Source organism: Dipodomys ordii, unplaced genomic scaffold, assembly GCF_000151885.1.
Source record: "Dipodomys ordii isolate 6190 unplaced genomic scaffold, Dord_2.0 Scaffold35, whole genome shotgun sequence".
Lineage (NCBI taxonomy): Eukaryota > Metazoa > Chordata > Mammalia > Rodentia > Heteromyidae > Dipodomys > Dipodomys ordii.
In genome coordinates, this window is record NW_012267251.1 from 5,776,006 (window position 1) to 5,793,520 (window position 17,515).

The 17,515-nt window shown below is 39.3% G+C and overlaps 1 protein-coding gene across 1 annotated transcript; it reads right to left on the reverse strand.

The window, feature by feature from the left end:
• Positions 1 to 1,913: 1,913 nt before the first annotated feature.
• Positions 1,914 to 12,565, reverse strand: Atp6v1g3 (ATPase, H+ transporting, lysosomal 13kDa, V1 subunit G3). Its single transcript, XM_013017384.1, has 3 exons — positions 12,326 to 12,565; positions 6,810 to 6,910; positions 1,914 to 3,069 (listed from the first exon to the last, which is right to left on the reverse strand). Exons 1-3 carry the CDS (start codon positions 12,465 to 12,467, stop codon positions 2,890 to 2,892), a joined length of 423 nt encoding a protein of 140 aa, XP_012872838.1. The 5' UTR covers positions 12,468 to 12,565; the 3' UTR covers positions 1,914 to 2,889.
• Between the last annotated feature and the right edge of the window lie 4,950 nt (positions 12,566 to 17,515).

A 17,515-nucleotide genomic window follows, 5' to 3' on the forward strand; every position in this document is an offset into this window, starting at 1 on the left:
CACAACTCTGCCCTATTTTCTTGAATTTTTAGAGGCAGTCAAGACAGTTAATCATCCTCCCTTCTTAAAAGTAACTGTGCAATGGGTACATCATCTATTTCTTCCTAGCAGTTTATTGTTGCTCAGGAGTGTATGGGTCTTTGGGGTTCATAGGAACTCCTATTTACTGCCATGGTTGCATGCCTCGCCCTAGATAAGCTGGCTTTGCTGCCCTAGCCCGGGCTCTTCCATGCTCTGATTGGCTGTACTGAGTGGGGCTATTACAAAGGTGGCATCTTTGCCTCCTCTGACCAGCAGTATTCTGCTACCTCTGTCTATCTATGAAGTATAGAATTGATGGCAACTTTTGGCTATGGGTATGTGTGTGTATGTGCTATTACAGAGAAAAATGCATTGTCTTTATCTAGAGTTCTGTAAATTGTTACCATTTTGTTTTTATATGCAGTGCAAATGTGTAAGAACTTCATGGAGTCATTTCATTTTGAAGTGATTGTGCAAAAGATCTGAACAGAGGTAGAAGAGAACACGCACACACACACAATCAGTTTCTGGGTGACAGAGAAAGTTCTCACAGGTAGGTGAGTTATCTTTGAATTACAGTAATACATTCTCTCAGATGTAAATAAAGTAAAACCTGACAGCTTTAGCATCTATGAGAATCTGAGAGTTCTGGGAAGATGACTCATTCATTTACACAAAGACCCAGTCTGCCAACACCCCGTTCTCATTCTTCCCCTCCAGTCCTGCAGCAGCTTTCAGTGTTTCTAGACTGCTCAGAGCCCCGGCCCCTTCAGTAACCCCGAGTATTGTACAGACTCAGGAACTTACTAACCAGGGGATTTCAGGCAAGATATTTAAAACTTTCACATCCAGAAAACGGACATTTAGTTTTCAAGAGACAAAAGCCATGAAGCTAAATCTGCTGGTGTGTGGCAAATGACACGGCTCTGCTTTGCAGAATGCTGTTTTCACAAGATAACTTTTCAAACAGGCAGTTTTCTTGATGGTGTTAGATACCTCAGCTCTGCAGGAGGGAGCAACAGAATTCTCTAAATCTGGTCCAAGCAGGGCTCCTCCTCATTTCTCATTTTAGGGAGAATACCTACTCTCCTCAAAAGTAAAACAAAACCAAAAATAAAGCAAAGAAAAAGGAGTAAATTAAAATGGAGAGGCAGTGCACCAGAAGCTTCTTTCTGTTCATTATCTGAGGAGCCAGCTATCTGTCTTGTAATGGAGAAACCAAACATATAAGACAAAGAAATTTACTTGGTTTATTTGTTCAAAAATTTGGCAAAGTTAAGAAGGCAAGTGGAATTCCAATTTGCTTCTACTGACATAATGTGAATAGAATTGGATTTGTTGTTGTTGTTGTTATTGAACTCTGAGCCTGGGCGCTGTCCCTAAGCTTTTCAGCTCAAGTCTAGAGCTCTACCACTTGAGCCACATGCCACTTCCAGCTTTTTATGTGGTGCTGAGCAGTCGAACCCAGGGCCTCATGCATGCATGACAAGCATTCTACCACTGAGCCACCTTCCCAGCCCCATAGCTACTTCTGATCTATGAAAATCTTAAACTTTTGTTTTGATTGAAATTAAATTTGTCTTCATTTATTATTCTATTATTTAAACACCAAAGGTTTTAAAAATTTTTTGTTTTATTGTTTGTACTGGCCCTGGGGCTTGAACTCTGCGTCTGAGCGCTGTCTTTCAGCTTTTGTGCTCAAGACTTAGTGAGCTGCAGAAGGAAGAGAAGAAAAGAAAGAAGAGAAAGAAAGACAGGGGAGGGAGAAAAGGAAGGAAAGGGGAAAGAAAGAGAAGGAAAGGGGAACAAAGAAAGGGAAGGAAAGATAAGGGAAAAGAAGGAAGGTAATAGAAGAGATAAGGAAGAGAAGGAAAGGAGATAAGAGGAAGGGAAGGTGAAAGAGAAGACCATGGAGCTGACATTGATGTCGCATCTCCAGGTTGAAGCCCCACGCTGTCATTCTTCCCTGAGCAAAGCAAGGTAAGGTCCTTAGACTGGTTTTTGTTTGTGGTGAAAACACAAATACTTCCTCCACCACTGGATGGAACCAGCTGATGCATAGCTCACTGCACTTTGAACTGTCCATGCACCTGGCCTCTTAGTACTTCAGTTAACCCAGAGAGACTGAGCTAGTGATGTACTAATTTGGTGTACCTGGGAGTTCACTCCTTTATCAACATAAAACTTAGTGAAGTATTATGCTGTCAGGTTTTTTTATTGCTTTCTTTGAAAAGTGCACTCTTAAGAGAATATAATCCGGTTGGTTGGAGTTAGGCAAATGGAATAATTGTGAGCTACATTTCCTTTAAGAGGATTATATGACCTATCATGACTACCTGTCTTTCCCTCACTTTTTCCCTGTCTCTTCTCTCTCCTCTTTATGCAGTTTTAAATTTGTTTTGTTTTTTAAACAGCAGTGATATCTTATGGTGTCGTCATTGATTTATGAATTAAATAAAATCATTGACCTGTTTAGTTGACATGTATATAGGGAACATACTTAAGTCCTTCAGAATTGTAGTTTACCAACCACACTTACGAGCACATAGTCTAAACAGATAAAAAGAAATTGAAAAAGAAAGCGTCTTTAACTGGCTGTCCTGCATGGTTTTTAAATGTATGATAAAATGCTATGATGTATTCTTGACTTGCTTCAGATTAAATGACAAGGTCATAACTATTACCATGAAAGATTCCATCATTTTATTCATGTATTATCTCAGTTCCCTGGTGTGAATTATGTCACAAGGAAGTTTGCAGCTATCTGGGTAATCCCAGATTATATCTCCAGTTGTTTCTAACACAGGAATGGAGCTCTGATAAGCAGAAAGTACCCATACACCATGGATCACACACTGTAGTGTGACTTTAGCTGGTGGCTTTGAGTCTGTAGTTCACATGGACTTCTGGTTTCATGTCGCACACCGCGCTGAGAAGCTGCTTCATCACACTTTCCATACACTGGTTGTAGCTTCTGTTCAGTTCCTGTATATTCCCTTGTGTTTGCTCTTCTATTTCACTGGCAAGGTCACCCTGAGAGCCCATTATCTGCAAAAACAACAAGAATGAAATGCATTGTCCTGTACTCATGTTAAACCGTGTGGTTTTATAATCTATCCATTGGTGATTGTTCTGTGGTGTAGATATTATGCACTTTTCTTTTAATGAGAAGGAAAGCTCTGTTGTCCTTTCAGAGAGCAGAAAGGATCACCAAGTGCATGCGTGTGCTCTTATGGGACATATACGCTATCACCCCTTCTGAGAATCTCGTGATGCAGATCACTTGCCAGTTTGCAATCATCCTACCATTTTTCTAACATTATGTTTTTCGTGGGTTTAAAGCAATTTCTGCTTTCTCTCTGTATCTTTCAAATTATTTACTTTTAGAGTTCAAAGTCTGGAAAATAAAGTGAGAAGATACCGTTGGATCCACATTTACTGCGTGTAAGGAGATGTCACCAGCTTTTCAGTCATTGGTCTATATTATGAACTCATTTCTTCTTCAGGAAGAGGCAGCCATAATGTGCTGGCTGGAGTAATTTTCATGCCTAATTATTTAAGTGATGTATACGCACACTTATACAGTGGTTACAATCTTGGGAATTTTAATATATATTGATCGATGTAGTGTAAATCTCCCCAGGAATGTTCACAACTTAAATGACTTCTGCAGAGAAACACTTCAAAATCATCACTTCCTAATTCATCTCCTCTGTAAACTCAGCCTTTCTTAAACATGAATTCATAAAGGTTTCATTTGTTTCTTTCTTCTGTGTTTGGGCAAGATATGCCACCGAGGTAATCTAACAAACTCCACTAATGATTGACTTCTATGTCAGGGCTGTCAGACCGTTAGAGCTTCTAGAATCTGATAATCTCTCTGGTCCCTAAGGCTGACATCCAGTGCAAGTCCACACTGAGAGGATGTGGGTGTAGGCCCTGTTCTGTTTGCCATCTGAGCAACAGAAGCACTTCAGTGCAGAAAAAAAAAATATTTTTGAGAAGATGCAGCTTCTAAAACACCAAATAACTTTTACAAAATAGCATTTTGTCAAGTGAATCTCCAAGAAGCGGGTATCTATGGACCAATTTCCCCTTATTAACTAGTTTAGGAGGAAACTGCTCACAGCATCAGTGTGCCATAAATCTAAATCTTTTTTCTTCTAACTTTGGTGTCTTGAGTGGGATTCTAGCATGCTGAAAAAAATTTCCTCTAAATTCAAAGTCTTAAATGGTAAAATACTAAGAGTCCAAAACTGTGGTGAAATTGTGGCCTTGGCTCAGTAGATATTTGCTGAACCAAAATCTCTACGTATTTCAAAGACCTCAGTATCTGAATTCTACTGTTCACATTAGGAGACACCTGTTGACCAAACATTTGGGAATCTATATAATATGATAATTGATAACTCTGGAACATGTCTTTAAACATTTTTGTCTAAGGTGTCATTTAAGGGCTTCTGTGTTAATGATCAGAAGTTCAGTGTTGAGGCTGACTTGTAGCCCTACAATCTAGTGCCTAATCATGATTGCAGGGTCATCCGACAACTTTCCTTAGAAGTTGTTTCGGTGTTCCAATGTAGGGAAGATCAGGGCTGCATCTCTCACTCCTACAAGCCAAACAGTTTTGGACTCTCGAATTTTGATTGCTTCAAAGACATGATATAGATTCGGTAGCAAAAATATAATGAGTCTTCATTGTGTCCAGGGAAACCATTATCAATTCTTTCCACTGGATGCACGGTGCATCTGACTTTGACTTGTATTCACAAAAGTTGTGCACAACCTTCCGCAGGCCAGATTTCTTTCTAGTAAGAAGATGATCCTATATTGGGTAGCTATGATAACTGAGGAATATATACAACTTTGAGAAGAAATATTAGTTGATGTCTAATCTTAATTGGGATACTTGCTTCTGATGATAAGTTAGGAAACTTGAACATATATTACGAATAGCTACAAAGCAACCACAACATAGAAAGACACAAAATTGGCTTCCTGGGTCTCCTCACAGGCCTCCTAATTGCTCTAGGTTAATGATGACAAGACTAAACGGCACAGTGAAAACGCCTGACATATGGCGGGCATGCCAAGGAGAGAAAATCTGTTCTAATGGTTTTACAATATGCTGGAAGTAGCAGAGGCATAAACGCCATGACTTTTCTATGTGAGCTTTGGATCAACTAGCTGTAAAATTGTCTGAGAATTGAATTATGAGAGGGATGAAGGTTTTTAATTATTATCTAGAACAGAATACATCTTGAACCAGATTTCCATCTGATAGTATCCTTCTGGAGAAATATTATTTTAAGAGTTTGAACTCAAATAATATTTTAAGAGGTTTAACTCAACAGAAATTATGGTCAGTTATTTTATGACTTGAAAATAGAAATAGCTGTTATATCAGAGACATCCACGTGAGATCATCAGTGCTGGCTGTGAATGGCAGGAGGCGGTGTAAAAGATGTCCACATACAAATGTTTACCCATCCCCATTAATGCTTACTATGGGGCAGGCGTTAGTTTAAGAAAATGATGGAGGGGAAAAAAAAACCCTTAAAGATTCTGGGTATTTTGGTTGTTTATCATGTGGAAGGAGAGAGCTAGAAGGGAAAAATGTAATTATGTGTTAGATAGGAAAAAGTGCATAGGAGAGAAACAGTGGTTTACCACTCTGCTTTTAAATGAAAGGCAGTTTGAGAAACTGAGGATTGAATACAGAGCAAGGGAATACAAATGTGTAAAAGAGAAGAGGCTGAGCAAGCCAAGGGCCTGTGGCATGGGTGTGTTGCATCTGAGGAAGAAAAGTAGTGTGAAAACAAGGAAAGGAGAGAAGGATGAAAGGCACAGCAGGGAGCCACAGAGCATGCATTGGGATTGCAGCGCTTCTTTTTCCAGACATGGATAAGAAGAATTTGTTTTTATTAACTGATCACTTTATCTGAAAGAGACTATTTTTTTAAATTAATTTGTTTAAAGAAAGCCTCCTAGAAAAGTATTTTCTACATTTTGGTCCGATTTACGTGAACCTGTCTGCCTGAATACCTTGTGTATTACCATTAAAATAACACACAAGTTGTAAAATAAAGCGTTTTTTTTCACACTCCCGTCATTTGTATTTCAGTGTCAGGCTCCTGGATAGAGCCATATTTATATTTGTGATGGAGTAAAATTGCATTGATTTTAGTTATGACACACAGATTTTGATTATTTCTACTTCTTAGTCACATTGAAACAGGGGACTGAGCGTGTTGTCACTGAAAACGTCATGCATTTTTTTATTGTACATGACAAATATTTAAGAAATGAAGGCACAGGAAAAAAGTGCCTCTTTATATTTGAACCAGACTTACTGAATGGAGGCAGCTAGTGCAGAGGAAATCATCAGGAAATACCAAAAGGTCTATCGGTTTCATTTTATTTATTTATTTTTTACTAGCTGTCAACAATCTCTGTCTTGAGATTTGTGTTTCTACATCCAGAAACTTGGCCTACCAAGTGCATTCTCTATCTTAGCTTGAGCATGGTTTACTGCTTCTACCAGTAAACATTAATAAACAAATATTCTTTGAAGGTTTGCTTCCTCTCAGTCACCAGTCAGTGTCAGGAATGGTTGTTTAACTGATTCTTACAACTTCTGTATCAGAGTATAGGATTTTTAAAAGTACATATTATTATATATTAGACACCAACTCTTGGTTGACCTTTTTTTTGCTAGTCCTATACTATATGTATGCATATGGTGCAGTTTATGCTGCATAACAAATAACGTTGGCCTTCTTGCCTACCTTAGACTGTTTCAATCGAAATTGCTCATCTCTCTGCATTTTATACTGGTCAGTTTCTGCCATTGCCTCTTCCTTAGCTTGCTTCAATCTTTTCACTTTTCCTGAAAATTAACAATGACAGAGAAAGAATAATATTTTTTCATTAATAATACATGGAATTGCAGACTTGGCCTTTTTTCAAAAAAACACAGGTGAGTTTTCCATTTTTTGAAAATTTTTTCCCAGAATGTCAAACTTCATTAAAACAAAATAGCAGTATTGAAAATGTTCTTCCTTTTTTTTTCCCTACTGGGTTCTTCAGAACATGTAGATGACAACTTTCTTCCACACTTTGCATATTTAGATGAGATGCCCATGCATTTCTTCACAGCAGCAACAACCAGGGGACAGATTTTAGCTGTCACTTACCCAAAAGAAAGACATTATGTGGTCAGATTTTCTGTCCTGATCTGGTGCCAGGAGCCTTTCAATCCACACCAACTGGGTTCCATTTAACACTGGCTCATCTCCAGAACTGCTACAGACACACAGCTCAGACTCTATCAGAATGACTTACAATTTTAAAAAACATTTTATTGGGATTTTTTCCTTACCATTTGTTACTCTAGGATATCTGATTAAGCTTTATAACACGACGAAGTAGACAAAGTAGAGGTCTTTTTTTTTTTTTGTACTTGCTTTCTCTGAGGGGGGAACTTGAAAGTGGCTGTAAAACCAACTGGTTTTAATGGTTAGGTGATTTAGTTTAAGTTCTTTTTATTAAGAGCAGAGGTGTAAGGCTTAAGCCAGCGGACAACAAGGTAAAAGAAAATTTGAAAAAAACTCCACACAATACTTTGTTCATGACTTGTTTTTTGATAACCAGAATAAATCTGAGAGGTTATAGATTGATATTAATTGTTTCTCTGCCTCCACTTTTGCATCCTGGAAGACAGGGTCCAATGCTTTGTAATAATTAAAACTTGAAAGAAACTCTGAACTGTATCCTAATTCTTCTTTCTCTTAATCTAGTGACCTTCAATTTCAGCATGAACATAAACATAATATATGTTATCTATAAATATGTAATAATTGATGTCTTATTCTTTTGCCCATTGTTTATTTTCTCTAATAAGGTGTCAAGTGTTTGCTTATACTGTTTAACTAATTGTTACATTAAGTGGAATTTGAATTAGGTAAGTGGTCCCCATTAAGCAGCATTAAGAACAATCAATGTAAACTTTTTATCAATCATTTGTCTATAGATTGATATGATGTAATATAAACTTTTATCTGTCATCTGTCTATATATTGATGTGCCTTTGTAGTGTCTGAGTGTGGATTCTTTCGGAATTTCTATTCCTGTGTGGAATTGGTTGCTTGAAAGGTCATCAAATATGTATTTAGAAAAAAAGACACTGAGTTCCCAAATGAAGCCTGTTTCTTCATGCCTGTCACCCTTAAGCTGGGTACGCCTTCCTCAGAATAGATGACGGGCTGCCTCCATTCTGAAATCTAAGGTGGGCTGGAGGCTGAGTCGGACATGAAAGCAACTTTATCTTTTTCCCCTCTAGCTAATGCTTACTACTGTTGTGTAAACTTGGATTCCTTCATTCTCTGCAGCCCTGGCTACTCTGGCCGCAGACACATTGTATTGGCAGAACTTCTCTGTGGCTAGAACACAGAGATGAAATGTCCTCTGTCATTCCCAGTCCCACTGTCTTAAACTCAGGGCCTGCTCCTTTTGCTGGGCTTTTTTACCCAAGGCTGACACTGTACCACTTGGACCATACTTCTCACATTTTGCTGATTAATTGGAGAGAAGAGTCTCACAGACTTTGCTTGCCTAGGCTGGCTTTGAACTGGGATCCTCAGATCTCAGCCTCCTGAGTAGCTAGGATTAACAGACGTGAGCCACCGGCGCCCAGCCCACTCTCAAACCACGGCTAATCATTAACAACAAGACATAATTATAAAATGTTCAGAATTTCCACTTCCCTAGTCATAATGAGTTGCACTATACATGATTATTCTATAAAGTAAATCACACAAAACATCATTATACTCCTTCTTAATTGCATGGTATGTTAAAAAAAATACTAGTTTCAAAGTCAGGAATCTTTACCACATAAAACCACCAATAAAAGGAAAAAAAGCCCGTGTCCCCTACCCCTGAGCAGAATCCCCGAGGCTGTCTATTAGCTCCACCACCCAGTGACAGGCTCTGAATGTGTCTGTGAGCCCCTGTGCCTGCCACCAGTCACCTGCTGGTTCTCATTCAATTAACCAGGCAAGCCACAGGGAAAGCGCTGCTGGCCTAGCAATTTTCTGGACAGACTCCGTGGCTGCCGCTGCGTGAGAGCCTGAGTAGGCTGCATCGGATTGCTTCCAGGGGAAGAAACGAAGCCTAAAGCTTACTGTTGGGTCAGAGGATGCGCAAAAACGTGTGTCAGATCTACTCATTTTAACCTCCAGCTTGCTCCCCTCTCTCTGTCGACAGATGGACAACCTTGAAATCCTATCCTATAACCACCAACCCCCCCCCAAAAAAAACCAAAAACCAAACCCTTAATTGCTGTCCTCCAAAAGGGCTTCATATCTTTGTTTATAGTTTGTATAAAACAAGAGTTCAAGTGTTTTATACAACAACTGAATGGATAGTTACAGAATTCCCTCAATGACAGCCAGGCTTGCCAGGCAAATGTCCTGACCTGTGGCTTTGGAAACATGTTCATCTCATGATGATCTTAAATCATGCAGTAAAAGAGACTATGAAGCTGAGCACTGGTGGCTCATGCCTATAATCCTGCCTACTCTGGAGGCTGAGAGCTGAGAATTGCCTTTCAAAGCCAGTTTGGCAGGGAAGTCTGTTAGACTCTTATCTCTGATAAACCACCAAAAAAGAGCTGGAAATAGAGCTGTGCCTCAAATGGTAGAATGCCCGCCTTTATGAAAAAGTTAAGGGACAGTGCTCAGAGCTTAGTTCAAGTCCTAGTACTAGCAAAACAGAAACACTAGAAAGCATTCCTACTCTCTAGATAGCTAATATGTCAGCTAATTACTCATGCAAATCAACCGTGGAATTTGTGCTAGTGTATAGATACCAACCATCAATAATTTTCGAGTCAGAAAATCACACATCTTTATTTCTAAATCTACACATACTCAGAGTTATAAGCATCTTGACTTAATAAATTCTCCCTGTAAGCGGACGTTCGGTTTCATGAAGATATGACTTTTAATGAACTAATAAGAGTTGTTATATTAGGATTTAATGCCCCTGTCTTATAGGTTGTGTAGACGTAACTACTTCCTCTTTCTTTATAGTCCACAGTCTCACTGGGTGTTTATAAGTCGACTGGCCTTCAGTTCTTTGTGTCAGTAGTATTGACATAATATTCTTGTCTACTGCTGGTATTTGCTAGTATTTAAACCAACATCTAGACAAATCTGTTACCATTTTTAAAAGGAAAATACAAATAGAGGAAAAGGACATGAAAAATCACACCAATGTGTTTTTCTATTCTGCTGCTTCATGCCCTGACTCTCTGTGCGCAGCCCTGCCCACCTTCCATGTCAGGCACAGGAGGCCCGAGAACAGAGCAGGGGTCCATGGAAGCCCTTTCCCTGGCTTTTGACTGTTGGGAGAATTCCACATACCTCAGGTCCTCAGTCTCCTGTTTCTAGCCCTTAGGACGTCTCTCCTGGATCGGGTTCCAGCTCTGCTGGGATCTCAAGCAATGCTCTTTCGGGGACGGTGTCAATAGTTTTGTAACCCAGCATACAAATCCTGCTACCATATTCTGAAATTCTTCTACAACAGTTACCAAGGTTGAATCACTAGGATTCTCTCTAGCCACTTTTCTTTCTGCTTAGTAAACAACAACAACAAAAGCCAAAATAAAAATTAACCATGCACTCTCCAGGCCTACTGAAGCAGACATCTGAGATTCTGACTTTGATATAAATGGAGTTAAGAAAGAAAGTGAAGCCGGGTGCCATGGCTCATGCCTGTAATCCTAGCTACTCAGGAAGCTGAGATCTGAGGATTGTGGTTCAAAGCCAGCCCAGGCAGGAACAGCTATAAGACTCTTATCTCCAATAAATTAGCAGAAAACTGGGAGTGGTGCTGTGGCTCAAGTGGTAGAGCGCTAGCCTTGAGCTGAAGAGCTTATGGACAGTGCCCAGGCCCAGAGTTCAAGCCATACAACTGACAAAAAAATGAAAGTTCTTCCATACTGTGTTCTTATCGATCTGTATTCTGCCTTGATACATATATACATATATGTGAGATATATCTATACCTATATATAATATATATCAAATGTATGACTTTAAAATGAATCTTTAAGTGTAAATTGAAACTGTTTTTCTGTGACAGTCCTGGAGCTTGAACTTGAGCATTTGTGCTCAAGGTTAGCACTCTACCACATAATCCATGGCTCTCCTCCTGGCTTTTTGATGTGTAATTGGATCTGAATCTCACAGGCTTTCCTGACTGGGCTGTCTTTGAACCGTGGTCCTCATAGCTCAGCCTCTTGAGATCTGTTAGGATCACAGGTGTAAGCCAGCAGTGGCTGGCAAAAAGTAATCTTTTTATAGATACATAAAGATGATTCACTTACTCCTCTGATATAAGAATTTCTTTTTTTAATAGATGACTCAGGAAGGGCTTAGGTCTACTCATGGTGAACACCAACATGTCTCAATTAGTAGGTACCATGTAAGTTCTGAATGAATGAGAAGAACTTCTGAATATGAAGGCAGCTACAACCGATCATGGATCTAGTAATTCTGTGTCATCGCAGAATGCTGAAATAGAATGAGTGCTGTAACATAGTTGTCTAAACTTCTCCTTACTGGTAACTAGGAGCCGCAATTTGCATTTAGTAAATATTGTCCTAAAGTCTGTGCTTTAAGACACTGAGGTTTTTCTGTCAAGCTGTGTGTAGGGGATAGTTGTGGAAAGTCAAAATATTTTCTAAAATATTCTAAAACCGCGGGCTATTTGTGATTGGTGGGTGAACTTTCTGTTTGAATATTCCTGAACCAAGATATACTATGAAAAAAAGGACACACACATACACACCTTAAGTTACTGACAAATAAACATTTTCTGTACAAGTGATACAAGGTGTACTTTTCAACAGTGATTGATGTCTTGGGTTGTCAACACAAGACAGCTTAGTCAGAGACAAAGATCATCTGGAAGTTGCATTCATTATGGAGTTGACCCATTGCTTAACTCTCTCGCTGGATGCAGAGCACAGCTGTGTCCGCACGAAGGCAGCTCCTGTCTCCTAAAGCTTTAAGGCCATGATCTGACCACTTAGCCCTTGGCCTCTCTGACAGCTCAGGACAGTCCATCTCCTCCGCAGCTCACGGGGGGGGGGGGGGTGAAGACCGGCCCCAGCCCTCACAGGGAGTGTGGTTAACACCAGAGTTGAACCTCGGGCTTGTGGGACCTGGAGGACCATGGAGGTCTTGCGCATCTCGCTCCCCTGCCCCTTCGTCACAACCCCACGGGGGGCACTTACTCTTCTTGGCGTCCTCTAGCTTGTCCTTGGCCCTTCTGTCTGCTTGAAGGAGCGGTTGGATCCCCTGACACTGGCTGGCCATGGTGCGTCGTGCCGAGTCCGTCGTTCCTGTGCAGTCTGGGAAGTGGAGGATTCCACTCATCCCCTCCAGCACTCTCCTTGTTGTGCAAACAGTGAACACAGAGCAGTTTGTTCCGAACTGGCCTGGTCAGGTCACACGGTTGGGCTCCAAGGTGGAACCCAGAAAAACAAGTTTAGTTGAAAAACGAGGAAGTTGAGTCCTTTCTGTTTCTGCCCCTGTTAGCTCTTATGTTCAAAATGAGATGATCTGAAAGGATGGTTAGATCTACTGGCAAAAACATGAATCAGAGACTTGTTAGAATATTGTTTTCCTTCACCATCCAAGAAATACTGACTTGCTTATTGAATTTATCTCTCTCATCTCAAGATTTTTTGGTTCTATCTTTATCCATGCAGGATTTGTTGCAAGTGTGTGTTTCCAGTGATTCACTTATTTTCGTGGGACAAATTTATTAAGATTTTACTAAAAAGGTGATTTCCTAGTTTAGTGCATAGAAGATGGACGAGCCCTCTCTCTTTCCAAGTTGTCAAGTAATGTGAATAAAAAGATTGTGTGTGGGTCTTTAGTTGCTCTCTTACAATGCTTTGTTGAAGTTCCGAGGAGACAGTACAGTAACTAAATAATAAAGGATGTCATAACTTCAGGTTATGGGGTTGTGTAGGTTATTGATTATTATTATATAAATAAGTTACTTCTTCTGAATTATCTTTTTTTTTACAATAGAAGCCAATTTTTGATGTGATCTTTCACATATAAAAAGCAGCTTTTTTCAAGGATAGTAATAATTTTAAAGAGTACTCTTTACTTATAACCGAGGTTTTGTGGGTGTTCTTTAAATGGTTTTTATTATCAAGTAATTAGTGAACAACTATTTCTTCTTCTATTCACTAAGAAAGTAACCAGTGGTGTACCAAAACCTGGGTATGCTACTTTGTGAGTTAAATGTGTATTTCTATAATTGTTTGATCTCAGAATTCTCACCACACATCTCTTTTGAAGGTACCTTTGTACCAGTATACCAAGAAGATACATGCATCACCCTGATTTACCAGTAAAATAACTACAATTCTTATGAAGTGAGGACAAAGTGGTAGTGGTCAGAAATCTATGTCATGGAAAACCTGAGTAACAGGCCCAAAGTCAAGTGTCTCCTGAACAGAAGAACTGAACTCAACTCACAGCCAATGATTGTATGGCCATCCCCTGCTCCCTTCTTCCCAGAAACCATTTTCTTCTGTACTTTGGGTTCTCCATGAGAAAAGAAAAAGTATGAAAACCAAGATTATCAATTGATATTTTACTCCCAAAGATTATCAGTTGAAATTTCACTTTGTACAAAAGTGCTAGCATTATAGATCCGTGAAAATGCTATCTTCTTGTGTTCCATAGCTTCCTATCACTGTGACAAATACCTGATAAAGAGCAGCCTAGGATCAGTTGACCCTCTTGCTTTGGTATTTGATGGCGAATCGTGACAAGATCACCTAAGAATTTGTGGTCAATCCCAACTGCTTTCCTTATGGCTATGATGGGAAAAAAGGGAGCAGAGGCCAGCCAGCCCTGTGTAGGCCACACTCCTGGGACCTAAACCTCTTCCTCACCCCACCACCATGTTATGGTTCTGTCTGTCGCCTCTCAGTAACACCCAAGCAGAGACCCAGATTGCCTTGAATACTGGCCATTCCTCCTGGGGAAGAATCATTTTAAGCACTTTGAATACTTTCCAGCCTATTTATTTGGAATCACTGGTTCTTGTTCTTACTACTTAATCTTTTTCTGTTACACCTGGAAATTAAACTAAATAATTAGCTTCTTTCATCGAAGGCAAAGTTGATATGGATGATTTCTATGTGCTTAGTTCTAAAACAGTACAAGTTACTGATGTTATTACTTGTTGCTTATTATTAGTGTTTATTATGCTTACTGGATAATGTTTTCATTTTTCTAAATGATAAATTGAGTATTTAACTATACAATTTCATTAAAATTCATGGAGTAGTAGATTTTTTTTCAAACAAGAATTTTGCATAAAGTGTAAGAACCAGAACAGTATATATTTAGATCTCTCTTTTTTATTCTTTTTCCTATTTTTTTTCTTTTCTTAAAAATTTAATTTTATGATCAAGGTTGTCACATACAGAGGGTTTGGTATGGGTCTTGGGACTTGAACTCGAGGCCTAGGTGCTGTCCCTTGGCTGTTTTGCTTAAAACCAGCACTCTACCACTTGAGATATAGCTCTACTCCTGTTCACTGGAGATAAGAATCTTGCAAATTTTCCCAGGCTAGCTTTGAACCTCCATCCTCAGATCTCAGCCTCTTGAGTAGCTAAGATTACAGATTTGAGTCACAAAGTGCCTCCCCATATTTTATTTTATTAATGCAAAAATACAAAAAGTCACAAAATAATAAGACTTCTACAAAAGATTACAGAGAAATACCTTCTACTTGTACTCATCATGAACCTGAAAACTTAGTTTTGAATGTTTTCAGTAGCTGTAATTATAAATTTAGCAACTTTTCAGTATATATGTTTTTTGGTTTCTCTTTTTTGAAGTTTCATTTCTACTCAGACTTCCTCCTACCTATCCCGCCTCTAATACCCATGTATGTTTCAGCTCAACATATGATCCTTCCTACTTCTGCCTTCATTGTTAGCCCTCAAGTCTGAATAGTAGCAGAAAATTAGATTAATTCCTTGTTCCCAGGAGGCCTAGATCTTCTAGTTATCTTCAAACTGCAAAGTTCAATCTTTGAACAAAACTTTGACATGTTCTGGTTGTATTAAGTATCCTTCTTTACTATAGCTATACTATATACATAGATTATATATTAAATATACAATCATACTATGTAAAAATATAGGTGACATATTGTGATTCTTCTATTTCTTATCTTCATGATTAGGTAAGGAAATGACTGTCCTTATTCTCATCTCTCCAATCTTCTCCCCCCTCTGTCTCTCTCTACCTCTTGCTAAGTTATTGTGTCTCCAATATGAGAAGCACTCCTCTTAATTTTCCTTTGCTCCCACTCTTCCTCCACATCCTAGCTTTTATTGCCTCCCAAGCAGTTATTCCAAGCCCGCTTTCGATATCTATTCTGAAAGTGGAAACCTTCCAGTTCCAGGTCCTAACTACGTCTTCCTTACCTTCCACAGGCCACATGTGTATTACCATATGCACACCTGTCACAAGCCCTTTCTCCAGGTTTGCGTGCTGAAGGAGTCCAAAGGACTCTTATTTACCTTGAGAAGCATAAATTGGATTCTGCCACAGATTTATTTGAAGAAACAGGTCATTTCTTATATCAAAGGGACATTAGCTATTATGATGACAGAAAGTACAAGTGTAAAAATATTTTAATTAAATATGGTAGATGTTTAGAGCTAAGAGAAAATACTAATTATGGAGAGATCATGCCAATTTTTCTACTCTCAGAAGAGATTTTAGAGAATTTCCACCTTTCTTGACTTTCTTGAAAAAGCTTTCCTCCCCCCCCCTTGTTGCCTGCAGAACATGACATTCGTGTGTACACTTAGTCAACCAGAAATGCTAAATACCCATTCTGAGCTACACTGACCAGTGATGGCAAAGCTGACTGTCCAGTTCAACTTAAGGGCACAGAAATTACTGTAATGGTTGGTAGACTATGGGGACCGAAAGAGAAATTTCAAGTGTAGTAGACACTGAACTGTGTGGTAGAGGGATTCCATCTTGACTATATTTGTCATTTCCCTTAAGCAACAGAAGCTTCATGCTAGGTGCCAATTTTGTACCCAGGTCATAATAATGAATGGTCTCCTCATCTCTGGTGAAGCTGACTGTTGTGTTTTGGGGAGTATAGGTTGTGCAGTGATGTCTAAGTGGTTCCGATTTACAGATGTTGACTAGGGCTAGTTGCGTAATACCCTGTTTTATTTCTAATCTCTGTTCTGCTACCTTGAAGTTCTGCTAGAGTATCAGAGTATCTCTTGGAGAGGATGGAAGATAAACTCCTAAATAGATGGTGTTTGGAATAGACAGTGTTATCCTATCTGAAAGGATCACTCAAGACAGGATTGAAGACCCTTTGAAACCTGTGATCTTTAATTATCTTGAGTTTGATCATAAAAAAAAAACACACAAAAAAAACCCTATGTACAAACTAGGCACCAGTGCCTCTTACCTGTAATCCTAGATACCCGGAAAGCTGAGCTCTGAGATGATCCTGGTCCAACGCAAGCCCAGGGGTAGGATTGGTATTTATTGACTCTTATTAGTTTTGCATCATACTGCTATACTCTTAAGAGGCTCAGGAATAAAGCACGCAGGAGTCTTCATGGAAAAGAAAGAATTGTGCAGTTATTTTGGACTTTTTATACATAGCAGGGGTGAGTGACAGTGGGCAGTAGCATATGTCTATATAGATGTCTCTATAGATGTTGGTCATTATTAGCAAATGGACTTACTTTCTTTTCTTTATTGTCAAGATGATGTATAGAGGGTTTAGAGTTACATAAGTAAGGTAATAAGTACATTTCTTGTCAAACTTGTTACCTCTCTCCCCCTTTTTCTCCTACTCTCCCTCCCAGTTGTACAGATCATGCCCAACATATTGTCTTGTGTATATCGCTGTTACATTAGTTCACCCCTGTTCCTTTGTCTCACCATTCTGTTGTTCCCCTTCCCTTCCCTAATTCAAATAAATGTATATGTGCTACTAGAGTACAAAAATCAAATACAGTGACAACAGGGGATAGTTACTTTGTTCCTGTCCTTGCCTATTGGTGTTAAAGCAAAGAAGGCAGGAAATAAAGCTGAGAGGGAATATAAAAATGCATAGGTTTGTCCAGGATGTGATGGAGGAGTAAGGCATTTCATAGCTGGAGTTATTATTAAGGTATTGATTTACTGGTTTCTTGGGATGGGGCACCTGGCTTTTGGCTGAACTAAAAGTTGTTCCTTGGAGGCTTAGAGCATCGCAAGTCTGAGGCCAGGCTGTTTCCCAGCATGTTCTTAAAGAGAACTGAGACTACATTGCACAGCATCTGCCCCAAATCTCCCACAACCCCCTTCACCAGAAACTTGATGGAGAGGAAAGATGGGGTGGTGTTTTTTCTTCCTCCACC